This window comes from Leuciscus leuciscus (genome assembly GCF_965113295.1).
Source record: "Leuciscus leuciscus genome assembly, chromosome: 4".
NCBI classification, from domain to species: Eukaryota; Metazoa; Chordata; class Actinopteri; order Cypriniformes; family Leuciscidae; genus Leuciscus; species Leuciscus leuciscus.
In genome coordinates, this window is record NC_138728.1 from 41,892,328 (window position 1) to 41,914,269 (window position 21,942).

Consider the following 21,942-nt stretch of genomic DNA (forward strand, 5'->3'; position numbering starts at 1 on the left):
AGAACTTAAGAGTTTTCTGTTAAAATGGTGTTGTGTTAGCGACCCCAAAGTTAATAACCAATGATCGTTGTGACGGAAGCAAATCAATGAAAACTAACTTTAGCTGGACAATAACTTTTTTCTCGAGCTGCTATAAAGCCAAAACAATCTCTGTTACTTTAATTTCCTATTATCAATGTAAAGCCACTTTGGAACAATCTACATTGTTAAAAGCGCTATATAAATGAAGATGACTTGACTTGACCTGCAGGAATATCGGTGTCCTCCCCATCCCCTGACTCTTCTTTGCGGGAACTGTCCAAAACATTTCTTGGTGTGACGCTGGGCTTGTCCCCTAAAATGTTATCCATCTGGTGGTTGAACGGGAATGTAATTAGCCCATTACCACTTTTATTATTGTGATCTTTCACCTCCTTTTACTTAGATTAAAGGGACTTCATTTTTCGCTGACACTGGAGCCAGGAACATCTGTAGCCCTGCTCCGCCATTGCAGCCAGTTAATAGTGAATATTGACCTACTGTGCGTACCGTTCTTGCCCGCTAGCTACAGGGGATACGCGCTGCATTTTGTTTAAAAAACACCTTATATATTGTGTAAGGTCCCGAGGCAGACGCATACATTATATCCGTGATGGGTCCTGAGGCAGGCGCATATAACGGTGACGGGTCGAGTGGCAGCTGCCCCTAGCGGTGACGGGTTAGGTTTTTTGAGGATATTACAACAGCCCTTCCCCCTCCTGGTTTTTCAAAAGGGTTCCGGGACTGAGGAAAAGCACTGGCCGACGCCTGTCTGACTACCTTGTCGGGTTAAAACTTCGGGACTATAGTGGGAAAGACCTGTTTCCCCTGTGGGTATCCAATCACGGTGCTTTTGTGATTCCACCATTGGATCGGGTATGGACCCCATTACACTTGGACAAGGGCCCCGCTCGATCCGAAGGGTTAACCTTAAATCTAAATGGATAAAGCGAAAACCCAACAAGTCTATTGACTCGGTATACCAACCTCAGGGTTACCCTTGGTTAGGTTTAAAGCAAAAGTAGGTGCAAGCTTAAATCTAAATGGATAAAGCAAAACCCAACCAGTCTATTCACTGACTCGGTGTACCAACCACAAGGTTACTCTGGTTAGGGTTAGGGCAGGAGTAGGTGAAGGCCTAGATCTAAATTGATAAGGCGAAAACCGAATTCTATCCACTATGGTTAGATCCTCTCTTGATACCAACTCAAATCTCCTATTCCCTCAAAATTGTGTGAGAGGGAAATGTTCAAGACACTCTCGTCAGTAGTGTACCTCAGGCTCCTTGGGTGTTTCGACTCTTTAAACACTAGACACCCTCCTCTGAGGCGGCCTATCCTGGATGATCAGTCCAGGACGAGTGTCTCATGACCAATTGCTAATCGACCTAGACCAGATCCACCTAGACACTGTGGTTGGGTTCTGGTTACAGGATATTACCGATACTGATAATCCTCCTGACACTAAACCAGTCTATGACCCTCTGTAGATAATTATCCTGACATTAACCATTCTTTTCTATTCCCTTTCAGGACAACCACTAGCAGTGCTGACTACTGAATCGGAACTACCAGGTAAGATAACCCGAATACGGCAAAAACATTGGTCCTAACTCCATTGCCCGCCCTCTAACTTCAGAAGACGTTCCCCATCGAAATAACTTCCCAAGCTCTTCCCCTGGTCAAAAGAAAACTCACAATGGTGCGGGTGTTGAGACTGGCGGATGCGGAGCATCAAGCTTCTACCAGTTCCTCACCCTAAAAGCCAAGACTAACCAAACCGGCATCATCCCATTACAGGACAACCGCTGGCAGTGTTGACTCCTGAATTGGAGCTTCCAGGTAAGAGATCCCGTCCCTCTACCATAACCGAAGACGATACCACAATCAGTGTGTAAGTATGTTGTTTGCAAGATTTGCTGTTGCATGGAAGGTGCTAACCACCCATAGAAGATTGGGCACCATTTAAGACCTGTTCGCCCCAGGTCACCTTCCCTGCGTGCTGTCCAAGTGGACCCAGGGGGGCTGGATACGTACTGCTCTCCCAAGTAACCCTTCGTTATGTAGCAAATTAGCTCTATATGAAATATTAATAATCAATAATAACTGGTTATAATTGATTATGAATATTTGGATTAGTTAATATAATGAATTTACTGTCATAAATTAATATTACAATCAATGAACCTATTTGTCCCATGAACACTCAGGATCAATTGTTTATTAACTCTAAGAAATGTACATTTCCGGGGCATGGGAAATGTCTTTCTTAATTTACAATACTACTAAGAGCAGTAACCAAGATCTAAATGATTAGTGACTCCAGTTATGAGCTTGAGACAAGGACAACTTTACGTGTGACATAAACAAGATTTTATTAACTAGTCTAAACACTTAAACTACTCTAACATACACACACATACATGCATACAGTTTACCAAGGGAAAGAAAGCTGAAGCAGAATACAGGAAAGCAAGAAATTATAGCATTGTTTGAAATCATTGTTTGTCAGCAGATCAACAGCCTTGAGCAAACCATCAGTTTAGTTCTAAAACGCCCTTCTTTAAAGGGGTAAGGATACTTAATGTATCAAATAATGAGACTTAGTTTGATACTTGCATGTCTCGCCCATTTGAATTAAAATGTCCTGATGCAATTTGTTGAGGCTCCAGTTGGTCTTTGCTGATGTGGTCTTGATGAGAGAGAACCAGTGGTTTTCAGAGTATCTTTGGTGAATGGAAAGACAAGGCCGCAGCCTGGCACAAGCTTGGTGGGTCCTTAGAGGCTTCTAGTTCAGCATCATCTTCACGTCAGCATTTCAGAAAGGGACTAAGAGGGTGAGAGAGAGCTAAAAGCTGATCAGTGACTTTAAAGCGTGAAGATGGCACAACCTCTGGAGCTGTGTGAGCCAATGAGAAGATTTCCCTTTGGAGGGAAATTTTTACGACCCATTGTCCCTTTGAACATGCAATTTGATTGGATGTTTAACACAAGAATCTTTAAGATGCTTATAATACTAATGCGTCACAAAGTTAGCAGAATGTAATGTAAATTAACAAAACGGGGATGAAGATTGGAGTTTATAGAGACCAAAAATGCCACACATATAATGTTGGTTAACCATAATATGCAAAGTCTGAAACATTAACCCAATTGAGTTTACAAGAATACAAACACCACATAAAAGGGAAAATCATGAGATGGGAAAAATTAGATACATGTTTACACATTTATCAAGTGGTTATATATAGAATATATATAGGATTAACAGGGTTTTTATTTCTCTTCCTCTGCAAGAGTTTAAGTGAGAGTCGCAGCTCTCAGGACATTCCTTTCGCTCGTAAAATCAGTTTCAGGTGTAATTTCTCCCAGTAGGTAATTTGCTTGTCATCTACAAATAAAGCCTGTCCTCTCCAAAGTATCCACTATCCCTTCAATACGAGGCACTGATTCCATAAAAATGGGGGCCGTTAACTTAGAATAAAAAGAACTGTCAGTCAACTGTCTTTGTCCTTCCTGTACATAACGCGCCCTATCCATAATGACCACTGTGCTCCCCTTGTCTGCTGGTTTAATAACAATATCACGCCTGGAGATCAACTCCCCTAGAGCTTTGATCTCTTCCAGGGGCAAATTCTGTTTCGGAGTCCGTGCTCCTGATAAGGCTATCTGGACCCCCTCCACATTTCTGTCAAAAAAGTCCCATACTTCCCCTGGTAACTGCTGGGGCCGGGGCACCCAGCCCGATCTCTCACAAAAAGGCTGAATTTGAACATCTCTCTCCTCCCTCGGGCCAAAAAACACTGCTCTCTGTACTTTGGCATGAAATTGACCCAAATCCGCCAGAAAAGACCCCCCCTCAGCCTTCTTCATTAAGTGGGAAGGGATAAAGGATAAACCCCTGTCCAATAGGCTAACCTGTGCCGATGTCAATTGAAAACTCTGGGACAAATTAATTACAGAATGCCCTTTTTCATTCTTTGAATTTTTTGAAACCTCAAAATTATGCTCGGGGCCCTGGCGGAACGGCCCCTTTAAACGTTTAAATTGCGCTGCCAGTGGCGTAGGATCGCCCGTGCCGTCGCTGACGTCCAGTGCAGCTTGTCTTCTCCCACCCTGAATTCCTTTTCTGGGAGAAGAGGAATGCTGCATCCTAACTCAAAAATGACTTTATTGAGGGCTCTCAAATTAGCTTTCTGGTTCCCCGGCAGAGCTTGATCAAAATTGATCAGGGGGACATACATTTTTGCCCCGGAAATATCCCCTTGGCCGCTTCGATTAGTCTTCCCAGGATCTTCCCCAAAGCTGTTGTGTTGCTATTACCCCGATTGTTCAACCCGAACGCAAGGACTACCTGTTCCGTCACTCCTGTCGCCTTGGTCCTATGCTTAAGGATTGTATAGCCATCTACGATTGTGGCTCCCGGAAAGCTGTGAACCTCCAAATCCCATGCCTCCGTTCTTGGCAGCCGGCTCAGGTTCGAACCCCCCACAAGTAAGATCGGATTAACCGGGGCTAGAGACCATTTCTTGGCGTTCCCCTTACCCTCATGGTTGATGTGGATACTCCAACGTGGAACCTCTTCCCGTTCAGATTCCGGGGGTCTCTCTTTCTTCTCCACTTCCGCCCTCTGAGGAACTGGTGGCCTTCCTTGGTTTCCTGACCCTTCCTCCACAAAGAGCCACTCCAAGGTCCCTTCCTCAACCTCTATAACTTGAGGGCTCCCCTCCGACCTTCGCCCCTGGGGCTGAAGTGGAGTCTGGGCCGGCAGGGTCACCCCTGCCTTGCTCGTTCTCGGGCCCAACCCTTTCTTGGCTCTCGGTATTCTTGGGCCAACTCCAAAAGGGATCTGTCTCTTCCCTGTTCCATCCTCTACTGCAGTTGCTATTGGGGCTGCCGCCCCCAGAGGTTGGTCCACCTCCATGGGGACCGCAACCATTACCTCCTGTCCTTGTTCCTGTCCCTGTTGTTCCTTTTCCTGTCCCCGTTGGTCCTGTTCTTGCAGGGGCTCGGGCCCAGCTCCGAGGTCCCTACTTGTCTCCTCCCCTGCCTCTTCCTCAGACTTTCTCCGGGACATGAGGGTTCTCACTAATCTCCAAGCCCGCTGTACCGTCTCCTCTCTCATCCTCCTATATCTCCTGCGGGTCCACTTGACCGCCACTTGCCAGGCCTCTTTCCAATCCACCTTCGGGCTGCTGACCACCTCCCTGCTTGCCCTTCTTAAGGCCCCCTGGTAATGTTCTTCCAGTATCATTAAGCCATTTTGCAACCACTTGTTCGTGTTATCCTGGAGCCTACACTCCGTTCTTACCGATTGAAAGGCCGGCTGAACCTTCTTAGCCTGGGCTGCCAATTTAGCCAGTCTTCCAGGCGGGCCCTCCCAGCCCTCTTCTTCCACGGTATAGTGGAATAATTTAAGAAAAGAGTGGAATGCTCGAACCGAGCTCCTGAACTCTGGATCCCCCTCCTTCCTGGTCCCATCCGCTTGTCTCCTTCCTTCATTCCCGACCCTCTGTCTCCTTCCTCCATACTCCTGTCTCCTTCCTCCAGCATTTCTAGCCCCTCCTCCGTTACCCATGTTCCTCCTTCTCCACCTCCTTTCCGTCTCCGACTCTCTTCTTCTTCCCCTCCTTCCACCAACATCCCTCCATCCTTCTCTTCGTTCATCCACATCATTCTCCTCCCTTCCCCCTGAATGTTTGTCCATCCCCTTTCGGCATTTGTCTCTCTCCTCCCCCTTCTCCCTTCTCCTCTTCCACTCCTCTCCCTCCTTTCGTCCACATATCTCCTTCCCGCCTCTTCTCTTCTTCCACTCCTCTTCTTTCATCAAGATATCTCCTTCCCACCTCTTCTCTTATTCCACTCCTCTCCCTCCTCTCGTCAAAATATCTCCTCCGCACTTCCCTTCTTTCTCTTTCCATGCTTTTGAAGTTTAGACTAGAGCACTGACTTTGTATGTCTGACTGAATTGTTTGCTTTATTTCTTATTGATAGCTTCTTGTACTTTTTACTTATACTTTTATAATGGCTATTATTGATAAAACTGAAATTTAACAAAAAGAGACAGGGGGCCCTATCTTGCACCCAGCGCAATAGACTTTGTACACCGATGCGTATTTTGCATCGTATTCCCTATTTTGCACCCGCGCACAGCAGACTTTTCCCTCCACAGACGCACGTCGGTAAACTAGGAAATACACTTGCGCTCCCCGGGGGCAGTTCAGTGAAAAGAGAAGGCGTGTTCCGGCGCAAACGTTCCCTCGTGCTATTTTGCAGGTTTAGAAAACAATTCTGTTTAGAAAACAATTTAACCGCAGTTAATTTGGGTGTGTTTCTCCATCCCCAATGTCACTTATCTGTGTTTTACGGCCCTGACGAGAATGTCGGTCTCCTCGCCTGTGAACCGGTCTGGCAAATCCGCCGTTATAATATCAATCCACCATAGAACAAGCGCGCCTGCTCTTAAAGGGAATGTGAGATCTCGCTCTGATGTCGCTTTATTTCACGTTACGCCCAAACCACACCTATGAGTAATGAAGCTACTTCAGACCAACCCATTTTAGATTTGCGTTGGGCGCAAGAGTCATTTATACCGCCTGTATAATAGCAACAGCGCCCAAGACCCGCCCACAAAGTTACTTGCGTTTCGCACTTGATACTTGCATTTCAGATCGTTAAAATAGGGCCCATTGTTTAGTTTTGTAATTTTTTATTGTATTACAGTGAAGATGATCAGAGTACAAATGCACATATTGCCTGAACCATATTAATAAGTTTAATATTTTTTTTAATTTAAGCGAAAAGAGGGAGGGTTGTGTTAACCCTCTGGAGTCTGAGCGTTTTTTTGGGCCCTGGGGGTGTTCTGACATGCTCTGACATTTGTGCTTTTTTCAGTTGCTTATAAACATATTAATGGCAAAGGTGTAAATTCACTCTATATAGCACAAACAGGACTACAATAATATGTGAGCCACATGTATGTACATGTTTTCATTTTTGAGAGAATAATGTTTATGCGTGGTTATCGAAAAAACTAAAAATTAAAAATTTTGAAATAAGACCACAAAACACATACTAAATATGTGGCAATAAGACTTTTGACTATTGGATGTCGTCGCCTATAGTTTTTTCTTCAAAATTACGTGAAAATAGTCTTGCTTTATCGTTCACATAAAACCATACATTGATTTAAATTGATGTAAAACAGGTTTTGCTTGGAAAGCCAATATGCGAGGGGGCGTGAACGAGGAGTGGTTTACACCTTAGAATACAATGTCCCACCCACTCTGCATAATTAGCCATTCATTCAGGTGTGACACTGACTGAGCCACAATGCAAGGACAATAGATATATTTAGAAGAAGACTTATATTGACCATTTAAGATTTTGCTTACATCTATCTTGTAAATATGTTTTGCTATTTTATTAAAATGGTTACAATTACAACAATAATTACAATTTCAACAATATTTCAAGTGTACTCTTTCTTTGTAAAAAAAAATGATTATAGGCCCTACATTTTATCTATGTATTCATTAGTTTGAATATAACCAACATTGGAACAGCTAACATCTTAGTTGATGACTTTATTTTTGACAAAAATAGTATTTTATATATAGAAATGGCTAAACAAAAGCTTATTTGATGTGGCAGTATATTCTACAGTAAAAACTGTACCCAAATCTGGTCAACAAAATGTTGTCTTTCATATTTCGTCTGACTGTAACGTTGTTTTCATGAAATATTAGGGCATATTGTTAATTTGCAGTTTAATACGTTGCTTATACAAATAGCCTACATTTTATTTCAACATTCAGTCGATGTTTACTTATCTCAGTATAGCAATACAGTTTGCTAAAACATCATCATTCATTCACACACGCGATTTAAATTTAAACTGTCTTTGCCAGCTGTGGTAAACAGCGCGCATCTCTGCCGTTTATTCATTCATAAACAGAAACCCACGTGAAGAAATTCACGTGAGAAGGAAAAAACGTACTTGTATTCCTCAGCTCGCTCCTCGATATACCCGCACTTCTGAGGGACATTTTCCATTAGTATTATTCCTCACAGCGCTGCAAGACGGTGTAAACAAGTAATGATCTAAATAAACTTGTGTGTTTTCTCGAGCTGATGGGGGCGTTCACAGGATTGCCTCAGCCATTTGCGTTTGAATAGCGCGCGCTCTCCGTGGGCGGGGCCGATTATAACGTAATGAGATGAGATGAGCTCGACTGGAATCGCTCTCTTTTAATACAGATTTCACAAGATGAGAATAATTTTTTTTTATATAAATTACTTCATTTAAAAGAAGAGAATTCAAGCTTCATGCCTGTCTGTCTGTATGTCTGTTTGACTGAGTATTCGCTGAGTTATTGTTAATTTTCGGACGCATTTCAGAATGGACTTCACTGGCAGAGAGAAGGCAGAACTCGCTTCGTGTTTATTTTTCTTTATTTGGCTAAAAGCACAACACTTTGTTTTTATTGTGAGTATACACAAAAATAATACACATTTAACAGAATCGATTGATGTATGAAACTCCTATGGAAAATCAAAGTCAACAGAGTATTTATGAGTTTCTTTTACACTAATAAAAAAAAAGTGAGCTGGTATCGCCGGCGATACCGTAGACCTCAGGGGGTTAATTTGTTTTTTGTTATTTTTTTGTTATAAATAGGCTAACGTTACATGCAGTGAATATAATCAATACGCGTTGCCTGAACCACATTTGTGTGGCTATAATGTTAAAGATTTCTTTAATTGAAAACGTAAAGAGGCAGTGTGGTGTTTTATAACATATTTTGTTTTATTGTTGCCTAAAATATACATACAGAGATAACCGGAGTAGCAGAGCGAGCTGACTGACGCTTTGAAGAACGCGCTGTTCCATTAGCAGGATTACCGGATTCGCGTCCTCGGGAGTCATTCTCCTGAGCTGGACTTGGCAAGTCCGAACTTTGCGTACTTGCTATTGAGAAACGCCTAATGTCTGCGCTTGGCTTCTTGTGGCAAACATGCCGAGAAGCAAGAACAAGATCTGCTGTATGTCATCCATTGTTGTTTATGTCGCTTTCTTCTTCGCGTGAAAATGACGTCGATCGCTTCTTTCCGGCATAGACTACACCACGCCTATCAAGTAAGGGTACTGTTGGCAGTGGAAACGCTAGCCGATTCATGGTTTACCAACCCGAACCGTACCGTACTGTACTGTACCACAGTGGAAACGAGCCATTAGGGCAGGTTGTTTCATAACCATTCATAATTTTAAAATTAATTCTATACTGAATAGGCAGCCAGTGAAGATCTCTTAGAATTGGAGTAATGTGAGCCACCAACCAGGTTCTTTCAGCCCTTAAGATGTCTACTATCACACCAGTTCTAAAAAAAAAACTGGTTGTGATGTTGACAACTTATCTAACTATTCATGGGTTTCATCAGGTCCCTTTCCACAGGTGTATAAAATCAAGCACCTAGATTATGAATGCAGACTGCATTGTGCTTGATTAATACACCTGTGGAAAGGGACCTGATGAAATCCATGAATAGGCCTATTGCGAACCTGCCTTTTGTGCCAAAAGTCCTCGAACGAGTTATTGTTGGCTAGTTACAGCATTATCTATCCAATAACAACTTATTGGAACCGTTCCAGTCTGTATACAGATCTGGACACAGCACGGAGACTGCTCTTGTATGGGTCACAAATTACCTTCTTGTTTCTGCTGAAATGGGTGCTTACAGCATTTTGGTTCTGCTAGACTTTAGCGCTGCTTTTGACACTATATGTCATATCATCCTCCTTGACAGGTTGCGTGTTTTGTTAGGCAACTCTGGCATCTCTTTGCAGTATATTTATTTGGGGAAGAACAAATCGGAGGTAACATTATTACAGCAGGGCGTCCCGCAGGGGTCAGTACTAGGACCTACTTTGTTCTGCATCTATATGTTGCCGCTTGGTGACATTATTAGAAAGTACGGTACAGGGTTTTTCATTGTTATGCTGATGACACGCAGATCTATGTTAGCACACTCCCTGATCCAAATCTCGCAATTACAGCTCTTACCGTATGTCTGGAAGAAATAAAGGTATGGATGCATGACAACTATCTTAAGCTTAACAAATCAAATATGGAACTGTTACTTTTTGGTATGCTGACAGATTTGCACAAACATAACTGTTTAAGTCTGTTTTCTGATTCTGAATTATTGTCTCCAGCATCACAAGTGAGAAATCTAGGTGTTATCTTTGATCCGCATTTGTCATTTGATGCCCATATCAAAATGGTTTCAAAATCTGCATTTTTCCATCTCAAAAATATTGCCAGAATTCGACCTTCTTTATCCCTGTCAGATGCGAAAAGGCTTATTCATGCATTTAATACATGCATATGATAGCACTTTATTGCGTGTAATTCACCTTATTCCGCCCCGCCCACTTTTAATACTTTGCGCTTCCGCATTTTGTCATCCGACTTCCGCTAAACTGACACGGCACATCCAGTAGTGGTGGGTGTAAATCGTAAAGTACACCACAACATTCCGATCGCTTTACATTGTGTTCGTAACACTGTTGGTTAAATTGTTCTATCCTCTTAATCCAATTGTTATGGCAACCCCTAACTGAGCATATAATACTTGACATATTTTACCGTTAGAACTATAGAATTACGTCTAGAAACTAGCGTCCTTTCAGACGGAAGTTGAGATCCCTCTCAGCCGGAAGTAATACGACAAAACAAACGTAATGGCATCACCCTCGTGGAAAATAAGGTGAATACACACGTCACGCACCCTACAACACTAATCCTAACCAAACATATAATACATATTACAAATTACACACCATTACTAAACCTACCCTAAACCCACCCATGTATATCATATGCACACATAAACTCCTTTTCGCGTATAAATTGCACAATAAACACAACGCATGCTATAGAGACACATTTAGTGTGACCGGGTTGGAATGACATACCAATTTCACAAATTCATGTTTATGTTGTTTACATGCAGATGATAAAGGCATCGTTTTCAAAAGCTTGCATTTTCAGGTGAAAATTGAAAATGATGTCGTGTAAACAGACCCTAAAGTGTCCATTATTTATTGCACTTTAGTTTTGTTAATTGTTCATTTAAGTTGGCCTATTTATTATATATACAGTTATATATACACTTTTATTCTGGTTTACTGTGTTCACAGAAGCACTGCGGGTGCTTGATGTGACGGTGTGTGAATCCTCATGTTCTGTTGTTTATGCTGCTATTTGCACGTGTAAATCTACATTTGTGAGGTTTTTGAATTGGTCACAGACTATTATCAATTCTAATTCCATTTAATTATAATCTAACCTTCAAATCATGTCAGTAATCGATGATGACTGGTTAACAAGCATCAGCTTTCAGTCAGAAAACAAAATGTTAAATGAACATCCCTACTTCATATATTTCAACTGAACCAACTAAAAATGTTCAGTGCAGCAAGTCTACATAACATTTTGAGATTGACCTCCAAAATCTTTACAGTGTGTTTGTGATGGCAAGAAATGTACAAAGCAGCCAAACAAGTATCGTTCTTTTCCATCCAACTGGGGACGCGAAGTTCATTTTGATTAATAAAATCATTATTCACTGTATAAAGTATGCTTTACGCTATACTAAATATAGGTCACTATAGTGACCTGAAATCGTTACCTTAACCCTCTGGAGTCTGAGCGTTTTTTTGGGCCCTGGGGGTGTTCTGACATGCCCTGACATTTGTGCTTTTTTCAGTTGCTTATAAACATATTAATGGCAAAGGTGTAAATTCACTCTATATAGCACAAACAGGACTACAATAATATGTGAGCCACATGTATGTACATGTTTTCATTTTTGAGAGAATAATGTTTATGCGTGGTTATCGAAAAAACTAAAAATTAAAAATTTTGAAATAAGACCACAAAACACATACTAAATATGTGGCAATAAGACTTTTGACTTATGGATGTCGTCGCCTATAGTTTTTTCTTCAAAATTATGTGAAAATAGTCTTGCTTTATCGTTCACATAAAACCATACATTGATTTAAATTGATGTAAAACAGGTTTTGCTTGGAAAGCCAATATGCGAGGGGGCGTGAACGAGGAGTGGTTTACACCTTAGAATACACCCACTCTGCATAATGATGAGCCATTCACTCAGGTGTGACACTGACTGAGCCACAATGAAAGGACAAAAGATATATTTAGAAGAAGACTTATATTGACCATTTAAGATTTTGCTTACATCTATCTTGTAAATATGTTTTGCTATTTTATTAAAATGGTTACAATTACAACAATAATTACAATTTCAACAATATTTCAAGTGTACTCTTTCTTTGTAAAAAAAAATGATTATAGGCCCTACATTTTATCTATGTATTCATTAGTTTGAATATAACCAACATTGGAACAGCTAACATCTTAGTTGATGACTTTATTTTTGACAAAAATCGTATTTTATATATAGAAATGGAATGGCTAAACAAAAGCTTATTTGATGTGGCAGTATATTCTACAGTAAAAACTGTACCCAAATCTACTAAACAAAATGTTGTCTTTCATATTTCGTCTGACTGTAACGTTGTTTTCATGAAATATTAGGGCATATTGTTAATTTGCAGTTTAATACGTTGCTTATACAAATAGCCTACATTTTATTTCAACATTCAGTCGATGTTTACTTATCTCAGTATAGCAATACAGTTTGCTAAAACATCATCATTCATTCACACACGCGATTTAAATTTAAACTGTCTTTGCCAGCTGTGGTAAACAGCGCGCATTCATGCCGTTTATTCATTCATAAACAGAAACCCACGTGAAGAAATTCACGTGAGAAGGAAAAAACTTACTTGTATTCCTCAGCTCGCTCCTCGATATACCCGCACTTCTGAGGGACATTTTCGATTAGTATTATTCCTCACAGCGCTGCAAGACGGTGTAAACAATGATCTAAATAAACGTGTGTGTTTTCTCGAGCTGATGGGGGCGTTCACAGGATTGCCTCAGCCATTTGCGTTTGAATAGCGCGCGCTCTCCGTGGGCGGGGCCGATTATAACGTAATGAGATGAGATGAGCTCGACTGGAATCGCTCTCTTTTAATACAGATTTCACAAGATGAGAATAATTGTTTTTTTATATAAATGACTTCATTTAAAAGAAGAGAATTCAAGCTTCATGCCTGTCTGTCTGTATGTCTGTTTGACTGAGTATTCGCTGAGTTATTGTTAATTTTCGGACGCGTTTCAGAATGGACTTCACTGGCAGAGAGAAGGCAGAACTCGCTTCGTGTTTATTTTTCTTTATTTGGCAAAAAGCACAACACTTTGTTTTTATTGTGAGTATACACAAAAATAATACACATTTAACAGAATCGATTGATGTATGAAACTCCTATGGAAAATCAAAGTCAACAGAGTATTTATGAGTTTCTTTTACACTAATAAAAAAAAAGCGAGCTGGTATCGCCGGCGATACCGTAGACCTCAGGGGGTTAAAGAGCTATTTCTGTTTGATTAATCCTATAAACCCTAAAGGGACTGCATAACCAAGCATAGAAAGTATCTATGATGAGAGAAAATAAGCGTTAAATAAGAAAAATTATATTATGAATGATAAAAGGCGTAATATATAATATACTATATAATATACTATATATATATAGTTACATAATGAAGGCAGACTTCACTGCCAGTTCACTTCACTGTTCACACACACACACAGCTCCATTGCAGCCAAGTCCCCACTCGGCCAGTGTAGAGCGACATTGGTCTGTTAGTAATATAGACATGTATGTGTGTGTGCAATGACACATAACAATGGCAAGTAAATTGTTAGGGACTGCATAACCAAGCATAGAAAGTAAAAAAAAGAAATTATGAATGATAAGAGGATATTTTCTCGCCTCTGCTTTTGAACTGTTGCTGCCGGGCCGTCTGTATTTTTTACCCCGTTGTAGATTTAAATGGTCTTTCCTCAAGCAATTCAATTCAATTAAGTCTGTCTTTATTTTGTCTGTACTATAGTTACAAAATAAAGACAGACTTAACTGTTCACACACACACAGTTCCATTGCAGGCTATTGTGAGTCCCCACTTGTATAGGTAGAGATCATTCAGAGTTGATATTCCATCTTGGCATGTTTAAAATATTATAATTTTTTGCATATTTGAAGTTATATTATGAAAAAAGACCTTAAAAGAAAATTGTGTATTTCATTTTTGTTTCTTCAAAATGACCAGATGCAGCAAGTCAACTCAAAAGTTTTGAATTAGATCTTAAAGAAGGGTCCACTGTTGGATGGTAACGAGCGACATATGTTTGGTTGCATTTAAATTTAGCAATATTTCAAACACTGAATATCTCTGTACATCAACATCCTAGAAACAAAGGAAACAGAAAAAAATGACATGTCTATTGATTTTTTAGAGTAGAAATTATGTTTTAATTAATAGGCCACAACAGAGAATGAATTTCTTAAAGCAATAACTTTGCTGTAATATCCACAACATAAAGCTTCTGATGTTTTATAGTGCTTTCATTGAAAGTGTTATGATATTCTGTATTATTTGTTGGTATGGAACTGCTACTGAGGTACAGAAGAAATTATTAAGAAAAGTAGTAACAAGTAAGTAATTGTTAGGGACTGCATAACCAAGCATAGAAAGTATCTATGAAGAGAGAGCGTTAAATAAGAAAAATAATATTATGAATGTTAAGAGGATGTTCTCGCCTCTGTTTTTGAACTGTTGCCGTCGGGCCGTCTGTATTTTTTACCCTGTTGTAGATTTAAATGGTCTTTCCTAAAAAAAAAAAAAAAAAATTTATTTTTGATAACTGATGAGTTATATATATATATATATATATAGTTACATAATGAAGACAGACTTCACTGCCAGTTCACTTCACTGTTCACACACACACACACACACACAGCTCCATTACAGGCTATCGAGTCCCCACTTGTATAGGTAGAGATCGTTCAGAGTTTCAGGTCCCCACTTGGCATGTTTTTTTTTTAAATAAAAAAAATGCATATTTGAAGTTATATTATGAAAAAAGAGCTTAAAAGAAAATTTTGTATGTCATTTTTGTTTCTTCAAAATGACCAGAAACACTAGTCCCCTCTTGGCCAGTGTAGAGCGATAGTCCCCTGTTAGTAATATAGACATGTATGTGTGTGTGTGTGTGTGTATGTATGTATGTATGTATGTATGTACATATACTTTAACCCTCTGGGGTCTGAGGTGTTTTTGGGGCCCTTGGGATGTTCTGACATGCTCTTACATTTGTGTTTTTTTCAGTTATTTATAAACATGTTAATGGCAAAGGTGTAAATTCACTCTATATAGCACAAATAGGGCTAACATAATATGTGAGCAACATAAATGTACATGTTTGAATTTTTGAGAGAATAATGTTTATGCATGGTTATTGAAAAAAAAATATATTTAATATAAAATATAAAAAAATATAAAATATAAATTCTGAAATAAGGCCACAAAACACATACTAAATATGTGTCCACAAGACTTCTGAATAATGCATGTCGTCGCCTAGAGTTTTTTCTTCAAAATGATCTGAAAATCATCCTGCCTAATCATTTCAATAAAACAATACATTGATTTAAATTTTGCAAGACACTTTCTGTTTGGAAAGGCAATACGCGAGTAGGCGTAAACGATCATACATATTAAGTGGTTCACACCTGAGGAGACAATGCCCCCGCATAATGGGGCTGCATACTTAATGAGCCATTCATTCAGGTGTGTCACTAAGGGCGCTTTCACACTGGCAGTTTAGTGCGGACCGGGGCACGGTTCGCATGAAAAATCGCTAATGTGAAAGCTGTCATCGGACCCGGGTGCGCACTAGAGTACCGAACCCGGGACTACCTGGAGGAGGTGGTCTGAGCTCGGTTGCTCCCGAACCGTGGCGCGGTTCGCGTTAATGTGCAAGCAACACGGACTCGGGTGCGCGCTTGTTCAGGAAGTATAGTATCCCGCGCATGCGTATCACTGTCGATATCATTGTTTCCTCACACACGACAACCATGAGTGGCAGGGGAACGTTGTGGGACACTGAAGAGGTGAGGTGCCTCATTCAAATTTGGGAAGAACAAACCATACAATAACCATACATACAAACCATACATAAAACAAACCATAAATAAAAAAAAATCTTCTGCGAGCAGCAGAAACACGGCGTCCCCTGGATATGTGCTGAATTACACCATGTTATGAACATAAACGTAGTTGTCTCTCACTATGTTGTGCATAATAGCACCAAAAAAACAGACAAATTACAGCTATGCTCAGTCGAGTTGTATTCTCCATGCGTTTTCCGTGTGCGTTTGCGATGACGTAAGATCACTGCAAACGCACCTGGGTTCGATACAACTAATTGAGTGTGAAACCAGACCAACGCTGCGGGGGGCGCCGGGAACTAGCGCACTCGGGTTCGGACCGCAGCAAACGAACCCAGTGGAAAAACGCCCTTAGCCACAAGAAGGAATGCAAGAGCAATATATCGTCCCCTTGGAATTATAAGGTTCTATCTGCGTTCTGAGCAGTTTTGAGATATTGAGCTTCAAAGTTTTTGCATTACATATAGGAACATTTATATGGGGAACAAGTTTCTTTCAAACATGAAAATAACAGGGACCCTAAATGTATTCTAAATATACAATATCAAAATTATTCCACCTAAAGTGGGCCAGGTAAAATGGCTTTCTCTCTAGACATCAGTGGCTGAAATAACATGCTAACGTTTATTGTTGTAATTAAGACCCCATCAGTTAAATTGTTGACAATTTGACCTTTAAGGCTTAATATATTGTAAAAATTAAGACATTTTAAGACTTTAAAAACTGCAAGAAAACAGACCTGCTTCAGCAAATTAATTCATAAAGTTTAATAATCATTGAAAAATGATTCACTGACTATATATGTATAATCACAAAAAATGTCAGACTATTATTTTAAAACACAGAACTATTATACTCTCTGACTCATTTTTTAAAACACAGACTTATTATACTCTCTATGACTCATTTTTTAAAACACAGACTTATTATACTCTCTCTAGCCCCTTTCACACAGCGCTTTGAACCCGGGAAATTGCCGGCAAATTGCCAGAGCGCCTTCTGTGTGAACGCAAACTCGACCCGGGATTTATGCCGGGATCGATGCCGGGTCGGGACCTAGTAACATTGCCGTGTTCAGTCCCAGAACGTGCGCTGTGTGAACAAAAGCCGTAATAATGCCGTGTCGTAGTGATGACGCTGAAGCCGGGATCGTTCGCCAGCTGTGAAACGGTACGTAAAGCGCAATTTTATGATCGAATCAGAGAAAAAAATGCACAAGCGTGGTTTCCCGAGAGAGAGATCGCAGCTCATAAGCAAACTTAAGACGCTGCTGAGATTACAAGTCACATCGATGTCACGTGTCTTTACGGCATTTTTACGGGTTGTGTGTGAACGCACTCTCTGATTCCGGAAAATCACTGGCAGTGTGAATGAACCAAAATCAAACGAACCCGGGTCAAATCCCGGGTCACTTTATCCGTGTATTTTCCGGAATCTCTGTGTGAAAGGGGCTTATGACTCATTTTTTAAAACACAGACTTTTTATACTCTGACTCGTTTTTTAAAACAGACTTATTATACTCTCTGACTCATTTTTTAAAACAGACTTATTATTAGGGTTGGGTATTGGTTGGGTTTTATCCGATACCAGTACCTACTCTGTATTTTTCAAACGGTTCCGGTGCTTAAACGGTTCTTAAAGCGGTACTTAAGAAAACGAAACTGCACACACTTTATCAAAAAAATTATATCTGTGTGTTTTCTGAAAAAGATTTTCTGATTTCTGATTAAATTAAAAATTGTGCTGATGTAGCCGAAAACACTTAAGTTAAGATAAAAATGTTGTCTTCTAATATTATTTATATATATTATATATATATATATTATATATCAATTATATTACATATTATATATTATAGACTTTTACAAAACAGAGAAATATCTGACACTGAGCAGAAATATTTAACACACAAAGTATAGCCTCATATAAATATACTTGATATACTTCATACTTGATATGCAATATTTGCAGTTGGCATTAAAATACTAGACTTACCCGAAGAGGAACACTGCAGCTGAATTTGAACTTTAGTCAAGAATGTCAGAGGTTTTGGGTTCTAATCCGCATGCGTAGTTTTTTTAAACCGATAATGCTCATCAGTGGTTGTATATCAAGCAGGGACACTTTGTGTGCATTATATGTTGTGATTTCACCAGAACGAATAGATATGAGGCGCCATCTAGGGCTTAAATCGAACTTAATTCACGCACACATAAAACGCTTGCATACACATATACTAAGTAGCCACACATGCATGTATACTGCTGAATGCTCCAACCATGGGCGTAGGTTTAGGGGGGGACGCTAGGTACTAGTCCCAATCAATATTTTGAGATGACAAATTTGTCCCCAGCAATATTTAGCAAGCTCCTTTGAACTGCTATTTGGATCTTTGCGCTGTTATTTGGATCGATTCCAACGGCCAAAACAACGACAGTACAAGAAACGCCGTAATTTGATTGGCGGCGGTGTATCTGACAGGCTACACGCGCGGGCCGGGACTACTTTTGTGCTTGCACTGGCAGCGAGCGGGTGGTGTGTGTGTGTGTGTGTGTGTGTGTGTGTGTGTGTGTGTGCGCGCGCGCGGCTCGATGGTGTTTTAAGCCCCCAATGGCTCCTTAGAGGCAGCTAACCCTACCCTCAACCTTAAACCTACCCATCCCCTCGCTGCCTGGAAGGCGCCGTTGGGGGCTTAAAACACCAAGTGCCTGCGCGCGCACGCGCGCGTCGACGACGCCGACGGTAAGTTACCAGGGCTGTCTCTCTGCCACATACAAAGGCCAGAGTAAAACATTTTAATATTCCGTTTTTTGCCACTTTTTGTACTTTGTAGATAGATCAGCTATGCCACCCAAGAAGAAGGGACATACGAAGCTTTTTCATAAAGCAGAGTGTAAGTAGGCAAAATAACTAGCCACACAAATAAACTAGCAGTAGTAGTGACTGACCAGGCTTTCAAATGCAGATTCTACTGTGGAAAATAGTATTGATTGGTGATAGTATGTGTTACCATGTTGTTACAGTTAAACCTAGCAGCAGCAATCTTTCAACTAAGGTTAAGAGTATTGATTAGGCTGTGCAGCACTGATAGACTCATAGAAGTCACGCTATCATGATAGAATGCTACGTTAGCAAGTCACTGAATGTTAATTAGCTGACCTTAACTTAGAATCTTGCAGTCAACATAAACAGTGGATCTGAGACATTTTTCGTTTCTACATTCTATTTATGTAATGTATTTGTGAGTGAGTGTAGCCTAAGAATGTAATATTTAAGAATAGAATATATCAATAGAATTTGATATAGAATAGTAGATACAATTTTAGTATTAATGGAATACTGTAATCATGGATAATAATAATAATAATAATAGATAATAATAATGGATTTGTTGTGTTTGGCCCCACCAAAGCTGAGGCCAAACCTACGCCCTTGGCTCCAACTATATGAAATGCACAACGTCACATCTAAAGTCGCTCACGCACACACACACACAAACCGCGCACATACTCATCTGAGACGCGAGCACGCACACACACACACACACACACACATAAACTCGCGCACATACTCATCTGAGACGCGAGCACACACACACACACACAAACTCGCGCACATGCTCATCTGAGACGCGAGCACACACACACACACAAACTCGCGCACATACTCATCTGAGACGCGAGCACGCACACACAAACTCTCCAAGCACATAACGTTACTCATATAGACGGCGCCTCATAAATAGATCGATCTCTGCAACGTATTGAAGCGCGCGTCCGAGACGAGTGCGGTGTGCGCGAGCCACAAGAGAAAATAATTTTCAGCGCTAGATCGTCTCTTATTTAACAAACGAACGAAATGAATGCTCTGCTGGTTAGTCTCTTATTTAACAAACGAACGAAATGAATGCTCTGCTGGTTAACTGGAGATGTTTAGTTATTGGATCATTCGTGCCGCGAGATGTTTTATAGGGGGCGGTGAAAAAAGTCAGGCACCGAAATCAGGCACCGAAAGTTTCGTTCTTATTCGGTCTGGTTACCACCGTTTACGTCGGAACCGGTTCCCTATTGGAACCGGGTTTCGGTACCCAACCCTACTTATTATACTCTCTGTGACTCATTTTTTTAAAACAGACTTATTATACTCTCTGACAAATTTTTTAAAACACAGACTTATTATACTCTCTATGACTCATTTTTTAAAACACAGACTTATACTCTCTTTGACTCATTTTTTAAAACACAGACTTATTATACTCTCTATGACTCATTTTTTAAAACACAGAACTATAATACTCTCTGTGACTAATTTTTTAAAACACAGACTTATAATACTCTCTATCTGCTAGTGAATTTAAACATGGACTTAATGTCACTCATCTTCGCCTCTGAGATGATGCTCTGTTTGGAGAGTACCCTTGGTTTGGGTAAGATGGATGTAGGTGCCAGGTTTCTCGTGTGTTTGCTTGGTCCTCTTATGTCTACTTCAACTCTTGGCTCTGCATGTGATTTTGTGTAATGTAGTAGTAGTAGTAGTAGTAGTATCTTTTATTTCAGACTCATGGTCCATCCATAAAAAGTAAAAAATAATAAAAAAGATAATACAGATACAAAAGAAAAAACATCACGAAATACACAACACAGTTACAAATGACTCGTTTTTAAAAGACACTTATACCAGTGTTCCCAAAACTGAGACATGCAGCGTGTGGCACTGTACCTAACATTCACCAGCACCACAACAACTTGATTTACAGAATCATTCAGCCGACAAATGAACCTGAACATCGCTTTTCGCAGAACAGACTGCAGTGTGTCGACTCTGGTGCTCACAAACAACTCACTCGCACAAGTTGATCTGGGCTTTTTTAGTAACATCCTCAGAGCGTCATTGAATGCTACTTGCAATTTCTGAAGACTTGCTTTTTTATAGTTCAGCCACAGATGTGCAGTGTACAAAAGCGAACAGTATGCTTTAAATAGGGTCAACTTGACTCCAGCAGTGCAGCATCCAAATTTGCGTACCAGAACATTTGCCCGCACATACAGCATACGGCACTGACGATTAATGTCATCGTCATCTGTAAGCTGATCTGTAATCAGATGACCAAGATATTTCACTTTACTGCAGATATTAAGAACATTTCCTGCGAGCCTAAAAACAGGAAAGGTTAAATGTCTGTCTTCTGCGGTTCTACATATGAAGAGTATATGGACACTGATCAAACACAAGCTGTGACAATTCAGAAAATGGAACCTGTTTGTACTGAAACAGCTTGGAACATGCCTGAAAGTCATAGAAATCTATATTCTTCATCTGTATGATTTCATATGGGTTGTTCCTGTTCACCTTCAGTAAAACGCGCAAGAAAGACAGTGGTGAAAAGAATTCAGACAATGCCATTGCCTTTTCAATATGGCTGTGCATATTGTCTACCTCCTGCACTGCAGGTGGCCTGGAGTAGAGTATTTCATTGTTATCTTTTTAATTTGAGGATGCCTTGTCAGGAAATCTGCCATAGCAAAGGCTATGAAAGAATTTCTGTTCTGAGGCACACAACTATCACTCCATGTAATCATCTCAGTGGCATGTGGATGATCACGTACAACGCGTTCTAATATTTTCATTAGTGGACTTGCAATATCATTTCCTCCCCTACCTGACATTGCCTCTGTCCACAAAGCACAGTAGCCTTTTTTAGTCTGCGAACAGTGAGCAGTAAGATTATACAAGTTAAGTTTCCGCTTGTAGAA

General features: G+C 40.3%; 1 protein-coding gene across 1 annotated transcript in view; it reads left to right on the forward strand.

Annotated features, from left to right (window-relative positions):
* Positions 1-21,942, forward strand: part of LOC309496138 (uncharacterized protein) — a 41,167-nt gene that overhangs the window by 13,878 nt on the left and 5,347 nt on the right. The window contains exons 3-4 of the mRNA XM_082166156.1: positions 1,551-1,592; positions 1,818-1,859. Of these exons, the coding sequence (XP_082022282.1) occupies positions 1,551-1,592; positions 1,818-1,859 (84 nt within the window). The remainder of the gene's footprint in view (positions 1-1,550; positions 1,593-1,817; positions 1,860-21,942) is intronic.